Here is an 18,305-nt window from a genome sequence, read left to right as displayed (position 1 = left end):
AGTAGATTTATCTAATTTTGTGCAAGAGTTGAGACAAATACCTTTCAAATTATCCTAAAGGATATTTGTCCAAAATCTTTGCATGCAAAATTATGAACAAATAAAGTCTAAAGAAAAATAATAATATATACACTGTCAGTGTATATAAGATTTATTCATACTCTTTTGCAAATTCCTTTTTTTTTGAGTACAACATCATTTGACCTAAAAACAAAAATGAACAAATGAACAAATAAAGTGCAACATCATTTAGCCGAATAATAAGCATTGAAATTATCTACACATCTACTATTCAGTTAAAAGAAAACAAGGCAGGGGAGTTCTTAAAGCTTACGTTAAAGTAACTATACTATTATCGAGTCCATGGGGTTACCAATAAATCATTAACAGGGCCAAAGTGCTAAAATCTGCTTTTCGGCATTAATAGGTGCACAAGCGCTGGTGTTCTGAAATTTGAAGATAATTTATACTGACCCTTTGGATGCCTTTCTGCTTCTTGCCTTCTAAGTGTAATTTTGTATTCTTAACTAGTTTCTGCTACTCTCGGCTAGATTTCACAAAAGAATTCATCAGAAACCTGAATTGAGCTTAGGTCTTGAGTTGCTTTTTCTGTTCCACTCAGAAGAAATAACTTTCCTCTGCATCACGTATTCCTGGAAAAAAAAAAAAAAAGGAGTAGAAATTAGTTCCACAGAAGGAGGAGGTTATATATGTCAGCAGAAGCTGCAAGAGACTTTGTAGCAGTAGTTTTATTTCTTCGTCAACGAAATCAACAATGTCCATTCCAGCCGCGTTTTAACTTTATTCCTTCCCTTGTTAAATAATTCGGCATCATTGCTTTTGCACGATGCTGCGGTAGTCACTCCTTTATCTTTATCCGACCAAAGGACCCACAGCTGAAAGAAGGTCCTGATTCTCCTGAAGGCTGATCACCCCACCATTTGCACAGTCTTCTTAATAGCTTCCATGATTTTGTATTCTAATTTCAAAGCAGCTTCGTCTTTCAAACTCGCGTTGCTGCCTATCTTCCTGTCTTCAATTTCCATCATGTTTCTTGCTTTAGTTTCTTCTAATTGGTTAATTCTTTCTTTTTCTTTTTGATAAATACTGCACCATATAGCATCCAACCTGACAGCCGATGGATGAGATCCACGTTGAGTGATTGTTCTACTAGAATCCAACCAGGAAAGTCACGGCCAATTTCACTCCACTTTCTTATCAATAACGGTACTGCTCCTACCTTCTCCTCTATAATACTCCATCTTCCTGGCTAAAGGCCTTGCACATACTGCGTTGTTTTAATTTTGATTCAAATTATCATCTTCCTCGCCCGTGTTCTCTTTTTCATCAAACTTGGATTTGACAGGGTAGGTTCAGATCAGCTATTGCCAGAGGTTTCATTTTCTCTCAAGTAAGTGCTGAGATTTGTGTACTTTCGTTGAAGTTCAAGGCTTTTTTTTTTTTTTTTTTTTTTAAAACATAGCCACGTTTCTACTTGGTAAAATAAGCCGCCTTTCAACTGGAAAAGGAGGGATGGAAAAAACAAAAGAAAGAAAGAAGTGAGATAATAGATTAAATTGGTGATCACAAGGGCTAACACTAACTTGATTACTGTGGTGCCGTATTTATATGATTTATTCAACTCCGTACAATTACTTGTGATCGAGTTTTGTAATTTGAACTAAGTCACGTTACTACTATAGTTAATTGGAACCCCAATTGTTGTGTCAGTCCAAGCTAGCGGGATAAAATACTTTGGCCAAGTTATTAGTCGCTCATGGATCCTAAGTTTAAATAGTATGCTGATTTGATTGCTTCGATCTTCCACAATTTTCACACTCATATGAGCTGCTATTAAGGAATTAGCCAACAAATCACTGCGGCTATTTAGTTCCTATTTTAATCTTTTCAAATTTTAGATTTTCTATTTTGACGGTAGAAAAGAGAGTTACATAATAAAAACCAGCATAATATGTATGTATAGACTTTTAGACATGCCTAATCATAACGGTTGCATTGAACACTACTGTATTTGGATACTTAGCCTGTAATTCTAGATCTACTTCTTATTGAATGACTAAAGTCATGTATTAATCACCCTTCCATTCTTTACTAAAAAAGAAGATGACTGAACAATTGCACTTATCACTGCAAGTTATCACTATTGCTTTCTGGGCAGATACTAATGGAAGGTGCTAAGGCTCGGCATCGCCAATCTCTTTTGCCTTCTCTGCTAATAATCAATTTTAGTAGTAAAGTGGAACTCATATTCTTTTCTAATGTACTTAATTCAAAAATCAACATTAAAGAATTATGAGGCAACCAAGAACCAATGCTGACAATAACATGTGGGCAATCAAGAACGATTGGTTAGCAATTTGTTTGATTAATGTAAGGGTTAGCAGATGCTAAGTTCTACTGAATTAAAAATCAAAATACGAAAAGGGGATCTCTAATTAACTTCTTCCTTTGAAATTAATAGATAAGATTTGAATCCTTATATTCTTTCACAAATTCCTCTCTTTTTTAGTACAACGTCATTTGACCAAAAAAAGAAAAAAATCTGCTTTTTGGCATTAATAAGTGCACAAGCACTGGTGTTCCGAAATTTGAAGATAACTTATACTAATTCTTTGGATGCCTTTCTGCTTCTTGCCTACTCAGTATAATTTTGTAATCTTAACTAGTTTCAGCTAGATTTCACAAAAGAATTCATCAGTAACCTGAATTGAGCTTAAGTCTTGAGTTGCTTTTTCTGTTCCACTCAGAAGAAATTAATAACTTTCCTCTGCATCACGTATTCCTGGGAAAAAAAAAAAAGAGCAGAAATTAGTTCCACAGGGGGAGGAGGATATATATGTCAGCAGAAGGTGCAAAAGACTTTGTAGTGTAGTTTTATTTCTCGTCAATGAAATCAACAATGTCCATTCCAGCAGCGTTTTTAACTTTATTCCTTCCCTTGTTAAATAATTCGGCATCATTGCTTTTGCACGATGCTGCGGTAGTCACTCCTTTATCTTTATCCGACCAAAAGGACCCACAGTTGAAAGAAGGTCCTGAATGCTGATCACCCCACCATTTGCACAGTCTTCTTAATAGCTTCCATGATTTTGTATTCTAATAATTTCTAAGCAGGTAAGAGGCAGCTTCGTCTTTCAAACTCGCGTTGTTGCCTATCTTCAATTTCCATCAAGTTTCTTCTAATTGGTTAATTCTTTCTTTTTCTTTTTGACACGGTTCTTCTTTTTGATAAATACTGCAACATATAGCATCAAAGTTCATTAGCTTATGAATCTATAACCTACTCTTCCTTTCAAGATACTACAAGTGGACTGTCCTATAAACCAGAAGCCGCCTTCCCCAACTTTCTTAGGTTAAAAACAAAGACTGAAAATGGCAGAAACTGTTCTCTCTTTTGTGCTGGCTCAACTCTCAACTTTTCTACTCGAGGAGGGACGACTATTGGGAGGGCTTCGGCGAGAGGTCCAATTCATCATGGATGAGTTGGAGCAAATGAGAGCTTTCCTGCGAGAGGCAGAAGCAAAAGAAGAACATGCTCAACCCACGCTCCAACAATGGATCAAGCAAGTGCGAGATGCTGCTTATGACACTGAGGACATTCTTGATGAATTTGTAGCTCGCTTTGCTCGGCATCGCGCAACAGGATTCTACGGCTCTGTTCGGAGAATTTTCAGCTCCATCAAGAATTTGAGAGCTCGTCATCGAGTTTCCAGCGAAATACAAAGCATCAAGTCCAGAATCGAAGATATTGCTGTAGCCCATCAAAGATACCAATCCGAATATGGTATCTCTGCCCAAGCGTCCAACTCACTTTCTGCTGTGAACGACACAACCTGGCGCTATAGCAGAGATGATGCGCTGCTTGTGGAAGAAGCTAAATTAGTTGGCATTGACCAGCCCAAGAAACATCTTATTTCTGAGCTCCTCAAAGGGGATGATTACCAACTGAAAGTTGTTTCAGTGGTTGGTATGGGAGGGCTTGGCAAAACTACCCTAGTGAAAAAAGTCCACGAGGATCCTGAAGTCAGAAGGCATTTCCCAGTCCGGGCTTGGGTAACTGTCTCTGAAACATGTGACTTTCAGTTCCTCCTGAAAGACTTGATTCGGCAGTTGCACAAGGAAGGGAAGAAACCAGTCCCACAATCGATAGAGTCTATGACTACCACTGAGCTGAAAAAAATTGTCAAAGATTTTCTTCAACAAGCCGGAAGGTATGCAATTGTTTTTGATGATGTATGGGATGTGGAATTTTGGAATACCATCAAATTTGCACTGCCTGAGAGTAGCCGTGGCAACCGTGTCATACTAACAACTCGAAAAGCTGATGTAGCCTATGCCTCTTGCATTGAATCTCGGCGTTTTGTCTACAGAATGGAACCACTATCTACTGAGGATTCGCGGACCCTGTTTTGCAGCAAGATCTTTGACGGAGGTAATTGCCCTGACCATTTGATGAATGTTGCCGAAGGTATATTGGACAAATGTGAGGGCTTGCCCCTTGCAATCCTTGCAATCAGTGGGCTTTTGGCTTCGAAAGATGTAAACAGAATAGACGAATGGGAGATGGTTCGACGCAGTCTTGGGGGTGAATTAGAAGGCACGGGCAAGCTAGACAGAATTAGAAAGATACTCTCTCTTAGTTATGGTGATTTGCCTTGGCATCTAAAGACATGTCTGTTGTACACAAGTATCTACCCAGAGGATTGCAAAATAGGATGCAGTGACCTAATTAATTTGTGGATTGCTGAAAGGTTTGTAGAATGGAGAGAAGGAATGAACATTGAAGATGTAGCCTGGGGTTATTTTAGTGAACTTGTCAGCAGAAGCCTAATTCAAGTGACTGGTGTGTTTTATGAAGGATTACCCGACTATTGTCGAATCCATGACCTATTGCGAGAAATTATCATTTCCAAGTCAAGAGAACAAAACATGGTCACAGTTACTACTGGACAGCCGACGACGTGGCCGTCCGAGAAGGTACGCCGTCTAGTAGTCCATAGTAGTAGCAGTAACAACACCCAGCACCACCAACAAAGACGAAGTTGTTGCTTTGACCACCTTCGGTCGTTCATTACAGTTGGATCCATGAGCCCGCTACTATCCGAAACGTTGTTATCTGAAATTTCAAGGAGTAGTAAGCTGTTAAAGGTTTTGTATTTTCATGGTCAAGAGACACAGGAGGAAATACCAAATGAGATTTTCAATTTGTTTCATCTCAAGCATCTGGACCTATCTGGTACAAGAGTGGAGAGAGTCCCAAAAGCCATTGGAAAGCTTCAACATTTGGAGTTTCTTGATTTGGGAGATACTGGAGTTAGGGAATTACCTATGGAAATCCTAAAGCTGCAAAAACTTCGGTTTCTCAAAGTATATCAACAAGTTGATTCTTCCGATGATGATTATGGATATCATGGGTTTAAAGCTCCCTCAAATATGGGAGGGCTTCTTGCCCTAGAAATATTACACTCCATAGATGCAAGTAGTGGATCCACAATAATCAAGGAGATAGGAAAGCTGTCCCAATTAAGAGAGCTATATATTACAAAGTTAAGAAGAGAAGATGGAAAGGAGCTCTGCTCCTCCCTTGCCAACCTCACCAGTCTTCGGGAATTAAGTGTTGCTTCAATTGGAAAAGGTGATGATCATGAGATGATCGATCTGAATCATCCTTCTCTTTCTTCTTCTTCTTCTTCATTTCTTCAATCTCTTCGTATGCTGATTTTGTATGGTCGCTTGGAAAAGATGCCACAATGGGTAGCTCGTCTTCACGGCTTGATAAGAATAGATTTGAATTGGAGCAAGTTGAGGGGTGAGGAGGATCCGCTTGAATCCCTCCAACATTTGCCCAATTTGGGTGAAATCAATTTCTGTGGATCTTACCAGGGAGAAGGGTTGTGTTTCAAGACTGGAGGGTTCGTAAAGCTGAAGCGGTTGGAATTAAGGAGAATGGAAGGATTGAGGTGGATGAGAGTGGAGGAGGGTGCATTGCCTCGTCTCCATCAACTGTATCTGGACCTGCTTCCATTACTAGAAGAGTTACCCATGGGTATTCAGCACTTGAGCCATCTTCAAGAGCTGTATTTGTATGAGATGAGTTCTGAAATGATAGAAAAGGTAGAGAATCAGAAGGAAGAAAGTGAAGATTACACAAGAATAGCACACATTCCTGAAATTGTCATTGGTTGCTATACAGAAGATGGGGAATGGAGAGAGCGCCAGCTATGGGAGAAGAAGAAGAAGAAAACATAAATCATTCCCCTTTCTCTGGTTTGCACCCTTTCGGTTGTGGACAACACTGGTTTTGTTTTTATTTTTTATTAGTAATTTTTTGCCCCTTCGACATCCGTGTGAGAAGTTCATCATCTTCTGTGTCTTACCTCCTTATTTGTTGTATGTATTGTGTATAATGCTTGATGTTGTTAATGTACTGTATATTATTACTCTTTATCTTTTCTTTAATTGATTTAGCAAACAATCAATTTTAAATTTGGGTCAAAGATAATACGTAAACCCAATTTATCCTCACTTCTGCTTGTACAAATCTGCTCTTTCCTTCCCAAATTTGCCAGTGTTTCAATTTAAATTCGATTCAATTCAATTCACTTTAAAGATTTTTTTTTTTGAAACTTGACGAATTTAGGTGAACAATCAATAATCTTTGAGTAGTATAGAAGGTGTCGTTACTTTTTTTTTTTTTGCAGTATTTATTGGAAAATCAAAAGATGTGGTATATGCTGGCAATTAGGAACAAAAATGCGGATGATCTCGGTATATGCATGTTGGCAATTAAGAGCAACCACTCACCCATTTGCTTTAGCAATGTAAGGGCTAGCTAATATTATTATGTTGGCTAAATGACAGTTTATCCCCTATGATTAGGTAATTTACCACATAACCTCTCTATAGTTTAAAAACATATATATAATCCTCTCATGGTTTGAGTTAAAGTGTCACCTTTAAATTTTTTTTTATTAAAACTAACGAACAATAGTAAAAGGTCAAAATCAAACTAATAAATTGACAAATTTATCTTTTCATTACTTGAAGAAATTTAAATAAAATAGATAAATAAGAAATAGAAAATGCCATTAAAATTTTGGTTTAAAAACCTATAATGATATTTGTAGTCAAAAAAGATTTGGTATTTTTTGTTTCTCATTTTGTTTTTTTTTATACTTCCCTTCCATCCTTTTTGTTTCTTATTTATTTTTTTTATTTTCCTTACATTTCTTTTATATTTGGAGAAAATTAAGATTTTGTAGGCCAAAACATAGGTTTTCAAAATCACCTCTTCTCTTCCCAAAGAGAGAGAAAGAGAGGAAAAAAGAAAAAAATTGAAAACGTGAATTTATTAATTTATTAGTTTGATTTTGACTTTTTACTATTGATAGTTAATTTTAACGGAAAATCTAACAATGACACCTTAACCCAAATTATAATGGAGAAAATCAAACTTTTCCTGCTTCTCCTTTTCCTCTCTTGCCGTTCCCACAGTCCATAACAGGCCAAGACTAATTTTCGTCATCCTCAACTAGGTTCAGACTATGGAAAGCATCACCCATTATGCAATCGTATGTTCATCCGAGTCTCGAGATTATTCAAAAATCTTCACAGGGAACTGAACATTCAAACTCCAACAATCTACAGGAAGCTCATCTATTTGGATTATCAAGCATTTTTACATTACTAGTAATGAATCGTGTACTTTTCACGTGAACATGAACATGATGTTTTTAAATTTTTTTTCCTTAAAATTTTGGAAAATGTAATTTGCAAATATCTTAACAAATCTTAACAAATAACAAATCTTAATTTGCACTTCATTTTTTTTTAATGTCAGCACATATCTTAACAAATGAAAACTATATGATTTAAGTGATAGTGGAAGTATGATTAATAGAAATGTGACTGCAAATAACATTTCTCAAAAGTTTTAGAAAAGCAATTGTTTCGAAGGAATAAATGTAATTGAAACAAAAAAAAATGTGATATTTAATATTTTTATATTTTATGATTTTTTGTATTTGGTTGCTATAACCAACACAAATGCATAAGCAACATAAAGCATTATTTAGCCTGAGAGCACTTTTAATTTGTAACAATATCAATGTTTTTGTCTTTCAGTTGAATTTGGATTATCTGAGTGTTCTCTTTTATGTTATTTGAGTTTAGATTTTTAACTTATTAACGAAAAAAAGGATATTTATTATTCATGTTTTTTTTTATTTTTTTGAATTTGGTTTGCCCTAACCAATACACATGCATGAGTAATAAAGCATTATTTGTTCCAAGAGGACTTTATTTTGTAAGAGTATTAATGTTTTCTTCTTTCTGTTAAATTTAGATTGCCTGAATGGCTGAATGTTCTCCTTTATGTCATTTGAGTTAAAATCTTTAACTTTTTGAATAATTTGTTGTTCCCCATTAAGTCACTCTATGAATTTTCAAATAGTTTTAGTGTGTTTTTCTAATTATTATTATTTTTCACTAATGGTCGATTGTAAAATGATCTATAGTACTATTATAATTACAATAGTCTTGAAATATATTGAATTCCATTGTTCAAATTTAAATAGCTTAATTTTGAAGAGAAATGTTTTCATTTGGTGAAACTTATTTGTATTTATCATTGATGACATGATTTACGATTATAGATTTATATGATTAAAAATTGTAAGCTGTTAAGATAATTTGTTATATAATAATCAAATTGAATTTGGAAATATTTTTATCCACCTTTGATGTACTCTTTGAAATTGGATATTTTATTAAAAAATTATTTTTTTTAATTTAATTCACCATAACTCAAATGAGTGTTTCACCTTTATAACTCTTATTATGATTGGCATTGATTTATTTAATGCTATCAATTGTTACAATAATACCATTAATAAAGTTCATTAAATTTAATTTTTGTTGCAATTAAAACCAATAAATTTTCAACATAAAACTCTTTGCCTTCTTTCATACTCCAGTTCTTATTATATTTTGTGTTAAAATTTTTTACTTAATACTAATATACGCATACTAAAACGTGCTCTTAAGGTTTAATTTACTTTTATCCAAAAAAAAAAGATTCGTGATACTTTTTGAGAGACTCATAGTACCAATTTATTATACTTTGTTTCATGTTTGTAGTAATCTTTAATCTTGGATATTTCATAAATAAAATTTGTTTTTCTTTTTTTGATAAATAAAAAAGTAAGAAATCTTTTATTTTTATAAATTCTGATATTATTTATTAATGAAATGCAATGCAATTTTTCCATTTATTATAGAGGAGTGTAATTGTGGCATCACAAAAACTAATATCATTTTTTGGCTTACACTATTAACCACTAAGATTTACCATATTCTTTTATAATAAATAAAATTTGTTGTTTTTTTTTGGATTTAATTCACCACAACTCAAGGGAATGTTTTTCATTCTTGCAAGTGTTGGCATAATTGATATTAATTGTTGATGTAATGCAAGTAACTGGTTATTCTTTCATTGGTTTTTTTTTTTTTTTGGGCAAATATGAATCTTTATTGATCAAGATATAAGCGAGTAATGCAAACTCAGTCTTGCTGGAAATGCACATGACATAATCCGAGCTCCATACTTAGCTCCCAATTGGCTTTGGTCAGTGGGACTACTCTCCAACTCACAAGTTCACAACAGTAGTATTCCTAACTGATTCAAGGACCATAGACACAATGGTCACAGCAAGGATACGTTTCCGTTGAAATATGATTTGGTTCCTTGGGTACCATATCTGATAATTTGCAGTTGAAAACGCCAACATTTTGATTTGATCAATAAATGAGTTTGGGTTGCAATTATCACAATACCATTTTAACTCAGCATCCCAAGGTAATCTGCTCTTAACTATTGCACACAAGTACTGTAGCTTCTGCCATACTGTATTGGATGGAGCGCAATCAAAGAATATATGCCTCATGGACTCAGCACCATTACATACGATACACTGATCTGACTCCAAAGCTACTCCCCAGGCTTTTAAACGGTCTAAATCATATTTGCTTCATGATTAGACATTTGTTCCACAGTTCTAAATCAAACAGGCACAATCCTCCCTCCTTCTTAGGCATCCATATATCAGTCCACTTAACTTTTGCACACTCGTGAGTTCTAAATCTCACCAGCCCATAAAAAGGAAGTTAGCATACTACAAACCTTCTTGATGACAGATTTGGGAAGAATAAAAGCACTAGACCTAAAAACCTGAATCCCATTTAAGTTGGATTTTATCAATTGTAATCTACCTCCATATGAAAGTTTTTTACTAGCCCAACTATGAATTCCTTGTTCCATCTTATTTAAAATAGGTTGACGATATATAAATCTCAGTGTAGCAGATATCAATGGCAAGCCCAAATACCTAACAGGGAGTGAGCCTAAAGGCATCTGCACTGGATTGCAAAGCTGAATCTACATATCGTCATTCACACCAGCCATATATATATATATATCTGACACGTGTGTAGGTTTGGTTTGAGGCTGGACATTTCACCGAATTCATGCAAGGTTTTCTGAATCAACTGAAATGATCTCCTTGTAGCAGCAGCAAGTATAAAAAGCTCATCAGCAAAAGATAAATGGGATGGGATATTTTAAGTTCTTGACACCTGGGGTGATAGTTGAATCCATTCTTATCAATGTTCCAATTCAGCAATTTTGTGAATATCTCCATAGCGATTAGAAACAGATACGACGATATAGGATCCCCCTGTCTCACTCCCCTTTCGTTTCTGAAGTATCCTACCATTGATCCATTTAGGTTAATGATAGGTTGCAATTTATTCATTTATTTTATTATTAATTCCTCCTATTACCTGACTTGATGTGGATTTATTTGCTGGATTCTACTCATTTTTAGTATTTGATGTTTATTTCAGGGAGTAGAATATAAATATGATAACAAGTGCCGAATTGGAGGAAAAGAATTCAGATGATTAAGCGTGTCCCGGGACACCTTTGAAAAAGAAGATGTCACGCCCACTTTGGTAATTTCCGCAAAAGAAATGACGGGCTGAAGGGTTCTCTTCCTGCTGTGAGCCGCCGCAATAAAGAGAAAGAAAGAGGATCAGATGTGGTGGCTTTTATTGGGAGCTCTCCGTCTGTAGCTGAAAAAGAATTGTTGACTTTTCTTTGAAACTTTACTTTCTGCTTTTGGGACTCACGAATGTCAGGGGCTTAGCCATTTCTTTGGCTTTGACTTTCCTTCTTCTTTAGTTACCTTTAGTAGTTCTCTTCTTTTCCTTTGTGCGTGGAACAGAATGGAAGCCATGGATGGCCGTCTGTAGCTTTTCTATTTATTCAGTATTCGGACGAATTGGATTGTCCAAATTTAGACGGACGATGGCCGCGATTTCCTTTGCAATTTTGTCTGAGGTTTACGCGACAAATATGAACTAAATTCCTCTCTTCTAGCCAAGGAGCAATGAAGGCTCTGGTTCGCCTAAAACTGTGAGATCGGTTCAATTTTATCTTCTCTTTTTATTTATTGGTATTCGCATATTCCCTGGTTACAGTGTGTATGATTGTTTAATTGAGTGATTGTCTTGGATCCGGATAATTAGTTAATTTGATAATCTATTGTCAATTGAGACGTTAAATCCGTAATTGTTTAATTGTCTCAAAATAGTGGCAACTGGCATGATTGGATTCGTGTCAGGGGGATATGCGGGCTAATCTAAAATAACCATGGTAGTGCGTTATTTGGTTAGAATAGGGCTCCTCTAATACGTAAGGCAATTGGGGAATTAAATTCTACGGGCGTACCTAGGATTATTTCTCAATTAGAGCAGTGATTAACGGACGTACCTTGATCACCGACACAATAAGGAGGGGTTGACTACCATCGCTTGTTTGGTAGTTATAACCTATTTATTGGTAAATAATTGGGATTGCCTTGCATCAATAATCGATTAGGTGAACCATTGCTGAAGTTACTTCTTGGCTAGATCTTTAATTAATATTATCTTGGTTTTAGTGAATTGCCATTTGATTTTTCGTTGCCTACTTTATTTTATTCTTAATTGTTTCCTTGCTTTAATTGATTTAGGCCCTTAATTATTGTTATTCTGAGTTCAGTGGAGTGTGGTTTAAAATTGTGGTTTAATTTCTAGTTAGTTATCTATTTTTATTTTTTTTATTTGAATTCATTGGATTGTCATCATTCCTACAAAATCACCCCTTGTGTTACTTTGGATTTTTAAGAAACAAATATACCTAGTCTCTGTGGATACGACCCTACTTGCCCTGTCTACAAATTCATAATTATTTGTGAAAAGGAATAACCAATCCATTCGGATATATCGGATCAAGCAAACTCTTCGGGAACAGGGTGAATCAAGTAACCCATTGCACACCTAGAGTCCCTGCTCCAGTACTTGGAATTGGATTTTGGTCATTTTAATTGGCAATTAAGTTTAATTTTATTATTGCATAGGCTGACGACCTGTCAACTTTTGGCGCCGTTGCCGGGGACTGGCGTTAGTATTTGTTTCTTTTTAAATTTTAATTTTTGTCCTAATTTTCTGGTTTTCTTCTAGTGTATGCCTCGATCTTCTTGTACAGGTAATTTGGTTTTTGACCCTGAGGTAGAGAAGACCACGCGTAGAACGAGAAAGGAAACCAGACAGCTCAGAAAGGAGCACTCCAGTGCTGCATCTGAGAGCTCTGAGCCAGGAGTTGACCCAACAGATTCGTTCGGTGACACTTCAAGTGACTCTGACCAGGAGGAGGGCACCATGGCTAATGCACAAACATTAAGGGAGTTGGCTGCTCCTGATTTAATTCAGCAGCCTTTATGCATTACTTTCCCCGCTTTAAATGACAACATTCCATTTGAACTAAAATTTGGCTTGATTCAGTTTTTACCCTTTTTTCATGGTTTACCAGGTGAAAAGCCGTATAAGCATCTGCAGGAGTTTGATGTCGTGTGCAATAGTATGAAACCCCCGAAAATCACAGAAGAGCAGATAAAAATGAGGGCACTCCTTCTCCTTGAAAGATTCTACGAAGGACCGGCTATACTACCTGTCACCAGGTAGCATCACCACGTGGGGCCAATTGAAGAAAAAATTTTTGGATAAATATTTTCCTGCGTCCAGGGCTGCAAGTCTAAGGAAAGAAATTTGTGGGATCAAGCAGCATCCAGGGGAGTCCCTTTACGAGTATTGGGAACGGTATAAGAACTTGTTGCGCAGGTGCCCCCAACACCAAATAAGTGAGCAGTTGGTTATACAATATTTTTATGAAGGGCTCCTTTTTAGAGACAGGAGCATCATTGATGCTGCAAGTGGAGGGCACTGGTGAACAAAACCCCTCAGGAAGTACGGGAGTTAATAGAGGGGATGGCAGAGAATTCACAGCAATTCAGTACAAGAGAGGATGTCCCAATACGTAGGGTGAATGAGGTAGAGACACCCTCTATACAGCAGCAGCTAAATGAGTTGACTGCGTTTGTTAGGCAACAGGCTGTGAGAAATGCATCACAAGCCAGGGTATGCGGGATTTGCACTGGTATAGGCCACTCTGCAGACATGTGCCCAATGATTCAGGAAGAAACTGCAGAACAGGTGAACATGGCTGACCACGCGCCCGCGCCAAGGAAGCAGTACGACCTTTACTCAAGCACCTACAACCCCGGGTGGAGAGATCATCCCAACCTCAGTTATGGAGGGAATATGCAACCCAACTTCACGTCGAACAGGCAATCTAACTTTGTGCCAAATAAGCCACCAGGGTACCAGCAGCAATACCAACCCCGACCACCTCCGCCCCCTCAATCTGGTTCATCTACGGAGGAGATGCTGAAACAAGTGATGACAACCATGACGCAAAATCAGCAAAGGACGGAGGCAGCTATTATGCAAAATCAGCAAAGGACGTACTCCGAAATGCAGGACATAAGGAATCAGATAGGTCAAATGGCCACCAGAATTAATCGTTTGAAGTCCCAGAACCAAGGGAAGCTGCCATCCCAACCGGAGTTGAATCCGAAGAACGTGAGCGCAATGACCCTAAGGAGTGGGAAAGAAATTCAGGGGCCTGAACCTGTGATTCCCAAGGACAAGGATGAAGAGAAGATCGAAAATGAGCTTGAAAGGGAGGACAGCAATGGTGCAGATCTAAAGGTACTGCCTGACCCGGTAATTACAACTAAAACTAACCCGCCTCCTTTTCCTAGCAGGTTGAAAAAATCAAAGAAGCAGGATAAGGAGAAGGAGATTTTGGAGGTTTTTCGCAAGGTTGAGATAAATATCCCCCTCTTAGACGCCATCAAACAAGTACCAAAATATGTCAAGTTCCTAAGGGACTTGTGTGTCAACCGAAGGCGATTGAGGGGGGATGAAAGGATTATTGTTGGGGAAAATGTGTCTGCGGTCCTGCAGAGAAAGCTCTCACCAAAGTGCGGGGACCCAGGTATGTTTACTATTCCCTGTAGGATAGGTAATACTGTGATCAGAAGGGCCATGTTAGATCTGGGAGCATCAATTAATGTCATGCCTAAGTCTATCTATGCTTCTCTAAAATTAGGTCCATTAAAAGAAACTGGAATAATCATTCAATTAGCTGACCGAACTAATGCATATCCTGACGGGTTGGTTGAAGATGTGTTGGTAAAAGTTAATGATTTGGTGTTTCCAGCTGATTTTTATGTACTTGATATGGATGATGATCACTCCCCTGATCCCTCACCTTTGTTATTGGGTAGATCTTTTATGAGCACCGCACAGACGAAAATTGATGTTAATAAGGGTACCTTGTCCATGGAGTTTGATGGGGAAATTGTGCATTTTAATATTTTTGATACTATGAAGTACCTCTCGAACTCCAACTTTAGCTCAGTTTTTTCTGTGAGTGCTATTGACCCTGTAGTGCAGGAAGTGTTTGAAACTGATGGCAGGGATGAGTTGGAGGTCGCTTTAACCAAGCACCTCGAGTTGGAGACAACTCCTCAGGTGAAGTGGAGTGAGGATTTAAAATGCACAATAGGTGCATTACACTCATTGCAGACCACCACGAAAAGGTATGAAATCTTACCTACTTTTACTCCCGAGCCTCACCAGAGGGTATTGCCATCTGTGGTGCAGGCACCTGTACTGGAGTTGAAACCTTTACCAGAGCACCTGAAATATGCATATTTGGGTGATAATGAGACACTCCCAGTGATTATCTCATCGGCACTGTCAAAAATCCAGGAAGAGAAATTGATCCGGGTCCTTCGGGAGCATAAAGAGGCGATAGGCTGGACAATCGCAGACATTAAGGGAATCAGCCCAGCCGTCTGTATGCATCGGATTAGACTAGAAGAGGATGCCAAACCTGTACGGCAGGCTCAAAGGAGGCTCAATCCCCTCATGATGGAAGTTGTAAAGAAAGAGATTCTAAAATTGCTAGATGTGGGGATCATCTTTACAATATCTGATAGCCCTTGGGTGAGTCCGGTCCAAGTAGTCCCAAAGAAGGCAGGAGTAACGGTAAAAGCCAACCAAACGGGTGAGCTCGTGCTAGTGCGCAAACCCACGGGATGGAGGCAGTGTATAGACTACCGTAGGCTAAACGCCGTCACTAAAAAGGACCATTTCCCTCTCCCTTTCATTGACCAAATGGTTGAACGTTTAGCTGGTAGAGCTTATTATTGCTTTTTGGATGGATTTTCAGGATACTTTCAGATAGCAATTGCCCCGGAGGATCAAGAGAAGACAACCTTCACGTGCCCGTTCGGGACCTTTGCCTACAGACGAATGCCATTCGGGTTATGCAATGCACCTGCAACATTTCAAAGGTGTATGGTAAGTATTTTTTCTGAATACGTGGAGAAAATTATTGAAGTTTTCATGGACGATTTCAGTGTGTATGGTGATAGTTTTGATACGTGTTTAGATATCCTGAAATTGATCCTAATAAGGTGTATAGAGACTAATCTTATGCTTAATTGGGAAAAATGTCATTTTATGATTGAACACGGGATAGTCCTGGGTCATATTGTATCGTCTAAGGGCATAGAAGTTGACAAGGCTAAAATAGACATTATTTTTGCATTACCTTACCCCGCGAGTGTGCGGGAGGTGCGCTCTTTTCTTGGACATGCAGGTTTTTATCGAAGGTTCATCAAGGATTTTTCAAAAATTGGAGCCCCGTTGTTCCAACTCCTATAAAAGGATGTGACCTTCGAATTCGATGATAAGTGTGAGGGAGCCTTCAACAAGTTAAAAGAATTGTTGACTTCACCCCCAATCATCCAGCCCCCTGACTGGAGTCTACCATTTGAGATTATGTGCGACGCCAGTGATCATGCCGTAGGGGCTGTATTGGGGCAAAGAGTAGGGAAGGCAGCTCACGTCATCTATTATGCATCCCGAGCATTGAATGGAGCCCAGTTGAATTACTCCACCACTGAGAAGGAGCTTCTTGCAGTTATTTTTGCTTTAGAAAAATTCAGGTCATATTTGCTAGGTGCTAAAGTAATTGTATTTTCTGACCATGCAGCATTGAGGTACCTAATGACCAAGAAAGATGCAAAGCCGAGGCTCATCAGATGGATATTGCTACTACAGGAATTTGACCTGGAGATAAGAGCCAAAAAAGGCTCAGAAAATCTAGTAGCAGACCATTTAAGTCGCATACCAATTGGGGAGGATAATGAGCCATTGAAGGATGCATTCCCTGAAGAGCATTTGTTTTCCTTAAATTCTCAATTGCCTTGATATGCTGATTTGGTCAATTATCTGGTAACGGGTGATTTTCCTGCAGGTTGGCCAAAATCGAATAAGCATAAATTGAAGAGTGACGCCAAGTATTTCATTTGGGACGACCCGTACCTATGGAAGAGATGTGCAGACCAAATAATGAGGAGATGTGTAAGTGAAGTGGAATTTCAATCAATTCTAACTTTTTGTCATACTTTTGCCTGTGGAGGTCATTTTGGACCCAAGAGAACTGCTCATAAGGTTTTAGAAAGTGAATTTTATTGGCCTTCATTGTTTAAGGATGCCTATGCGTTTTGTAAGTCATGTGATCGCTGTCAAAGGGTAGGTAATATAGCCCGTAGAGATCAAATGCCCCAAGTCCCGTTGATTTTTGTTGAAATTTTTGATGTCTGGGGTATAGATTTCATGGGGCCTTTTCCTACTTCATTTGGTTTTTTATATATTTTGCTGGCAGTTGATTACGTGTCTAAATGGGTGGAGGCTAAGGCCACTCGAACTAATGACTCGAAAGTAGTTGCAGATTTTATCAGGTCTAATATTTTTGTGCGATTTGGAATGCCTAGAGCTATTGTCAGTGATAGGGGAACGCACTTTTACAACAAAACCATAGCTGCGTTGTTTCGCAAGTATGGAGTACTCCACAGGGTCTCAACGTCATACCACCCATAGACCAATGGTCAAGCGGAGGTGTCAAATCGGGAGATTAAGTCCATTTTAGAGAAAATGGTGCGCCCTGATAGGAAAGATTGGAGCCAAAGGTTGGAGGACACACTCTGGGCCTATCGGACGGCGTACAAGACTCCTATAGGGATGTCACCGTACAGGTTGGTATTTGGGAAGCCGTGTCACCTTCCAGTAGAGTTCGAGCACAAGGCTTTTTGGGCGATAAAGCAATGTAATATGAATCTAGAAGAGGCCGGTGTTCAACGGAAGTTGGATTTGCAAGAATTGGAGAAGATCCGGAACGAAACATACGAAAACGCCTTGATTTATAAAAAGAAAAGCCGGGCATTTCATGACCAACAAATTTCAAGAAAAACATTTGAAGTTGGTTAGAAGGTCCTCCTATACCAATCAAGGCTTAAGCTATTCCCAGGTAAGCTACGTTCCCGTTGGATTGGACCTTTCATTGTGACTCACGTTTTTCCATATGGTGCAGTTGAGATCCGAAGTACTAAGACAGACAACAAATTTGTGGTGAATGGGCACCGTCTCAAATATTATTACGAAGGATTTTCAGATAAAGAGAGGGAGACAATAAGGCTAGACGAACCACCGTGTCCTAATCAGTGACAGTTTACCATGTCTAGCCAAAGACATTAAAGAAAGGCGCTCATTGGGAGGCAACCCAATTGTTCCTTTTAGTTGGTTGTTTAATTTCGTGTAGTAGTTTGGAGATGTTCTCCTGAAATTCGACTGATTTTGGGTTTCAGTTTTCGTTTTTGCTAATTTATAGGTCTCCTTCACTCATGACGCGCCCGCGTGGTGACGTGCAGGATGCTCACGATCAGAAATTCTGAAACTTCTGAAAGCTCTCCTGCCCTCATGACGTGCCC

At 38.1% G+C, this 18,305-nt stretch overlaps 2 protein-coding genes across 3 annotated transcripts; both read left to right on the top strand.

Annotated features, from left to right (window-relative positions):
• Positions 1-996: 996 nt before the first annotated feature.
• LOC113781339 (disease resistance protein RPM1-like) lies at positions 997-6,468 on the top strand. 2 transcript variants are annotated; one of them, XM_027327256.1, is made up of 3 exons: positions 997-1,227; positions 1,367-1,411; positions 3,319-6,468. In XM_027327256.1, the coding sequence occupies exon 3, from the start codon at positions 3,394-3,396 to the stop codon at positions 6,268-6,270; it is 2,877 nt and encodes a 958-aa protein (XP_027183057.1). In that variant the 5' UTR covers positions 997-1,227; positions 1,367-1,411; positions 3,319-3,393; the 3' UTR covers positions 6,271-6,468. The 2 variants fall into 2 exon arrangements, with proteins under 2 accessions (XP_027183057.1, XP_027183056.1); XM_027327255.1 differs by lacking the exon at positions 997-1,227 and having other exon boundaries at positions 1,235-1,411.
• An 11,004-nt stretch (positions 6,469-17,472) lies between these two features.
• Positions 17,473-18,042, top strand: LOC113779431. The gene is made up of 2 exons (XM_027325002.1): positions 17,473-17,800; positions 17,909-18,042. Exons 1-2 carry the CDS (start codon positions 17,473-17,475, stop codon positions 18,040-18,042), a joined length of 462 nt encoding a protein of 153 aa, XP_027180803.1.
• Positions 18,043-18,305: the final 263 nt, after the last annotated feature.

This window comes from Coffea eugenioides, chromosome 8 (assembly GCF_003713205.1).
Source record: "Coffea eugenioides isolate CCC68of chromosome 8, Ceug_1.0, whole genome shotgun sequence".
NCBI classification, from domain to species: domain Eukaryota; kingdom Viridiplantae; phylum Streptophyta; class Magnoliopsida; order Gentianales; family Rubiaceae; genus Coffea; species Coffea eugenioides.
The sequence above is the reverse complement of the archived record's forward strand: the minus strand, read 5'-3'. Positions and strand labels throughout refer to the sequence as shown.

Bases quoted from the DNA above. Each gene is read 5' to 3' on its own strand.
- LOC113779431 (XM_027325002.1), top strand. From the start codon at position 17,473: ATGGTGCGCCCTGATAGGAAAGATTGGAGCCAAAGGTTGGAGGACACA. The intron at 17,801-17,908 runs GTTAGAAGGTCC...CATATGGTGCAG, and splicing joins AAGAAAAACATTTGAAGTTG to TTGAGATCCGAAGTACTAAG.
- LOC113781339 (XM_027327256.1), top strand. From the start codon at position 3,394: ATGGCAGAAACTGTTCTCTCTTTTGTGCTGGCTCAACTCTCAACTTTT.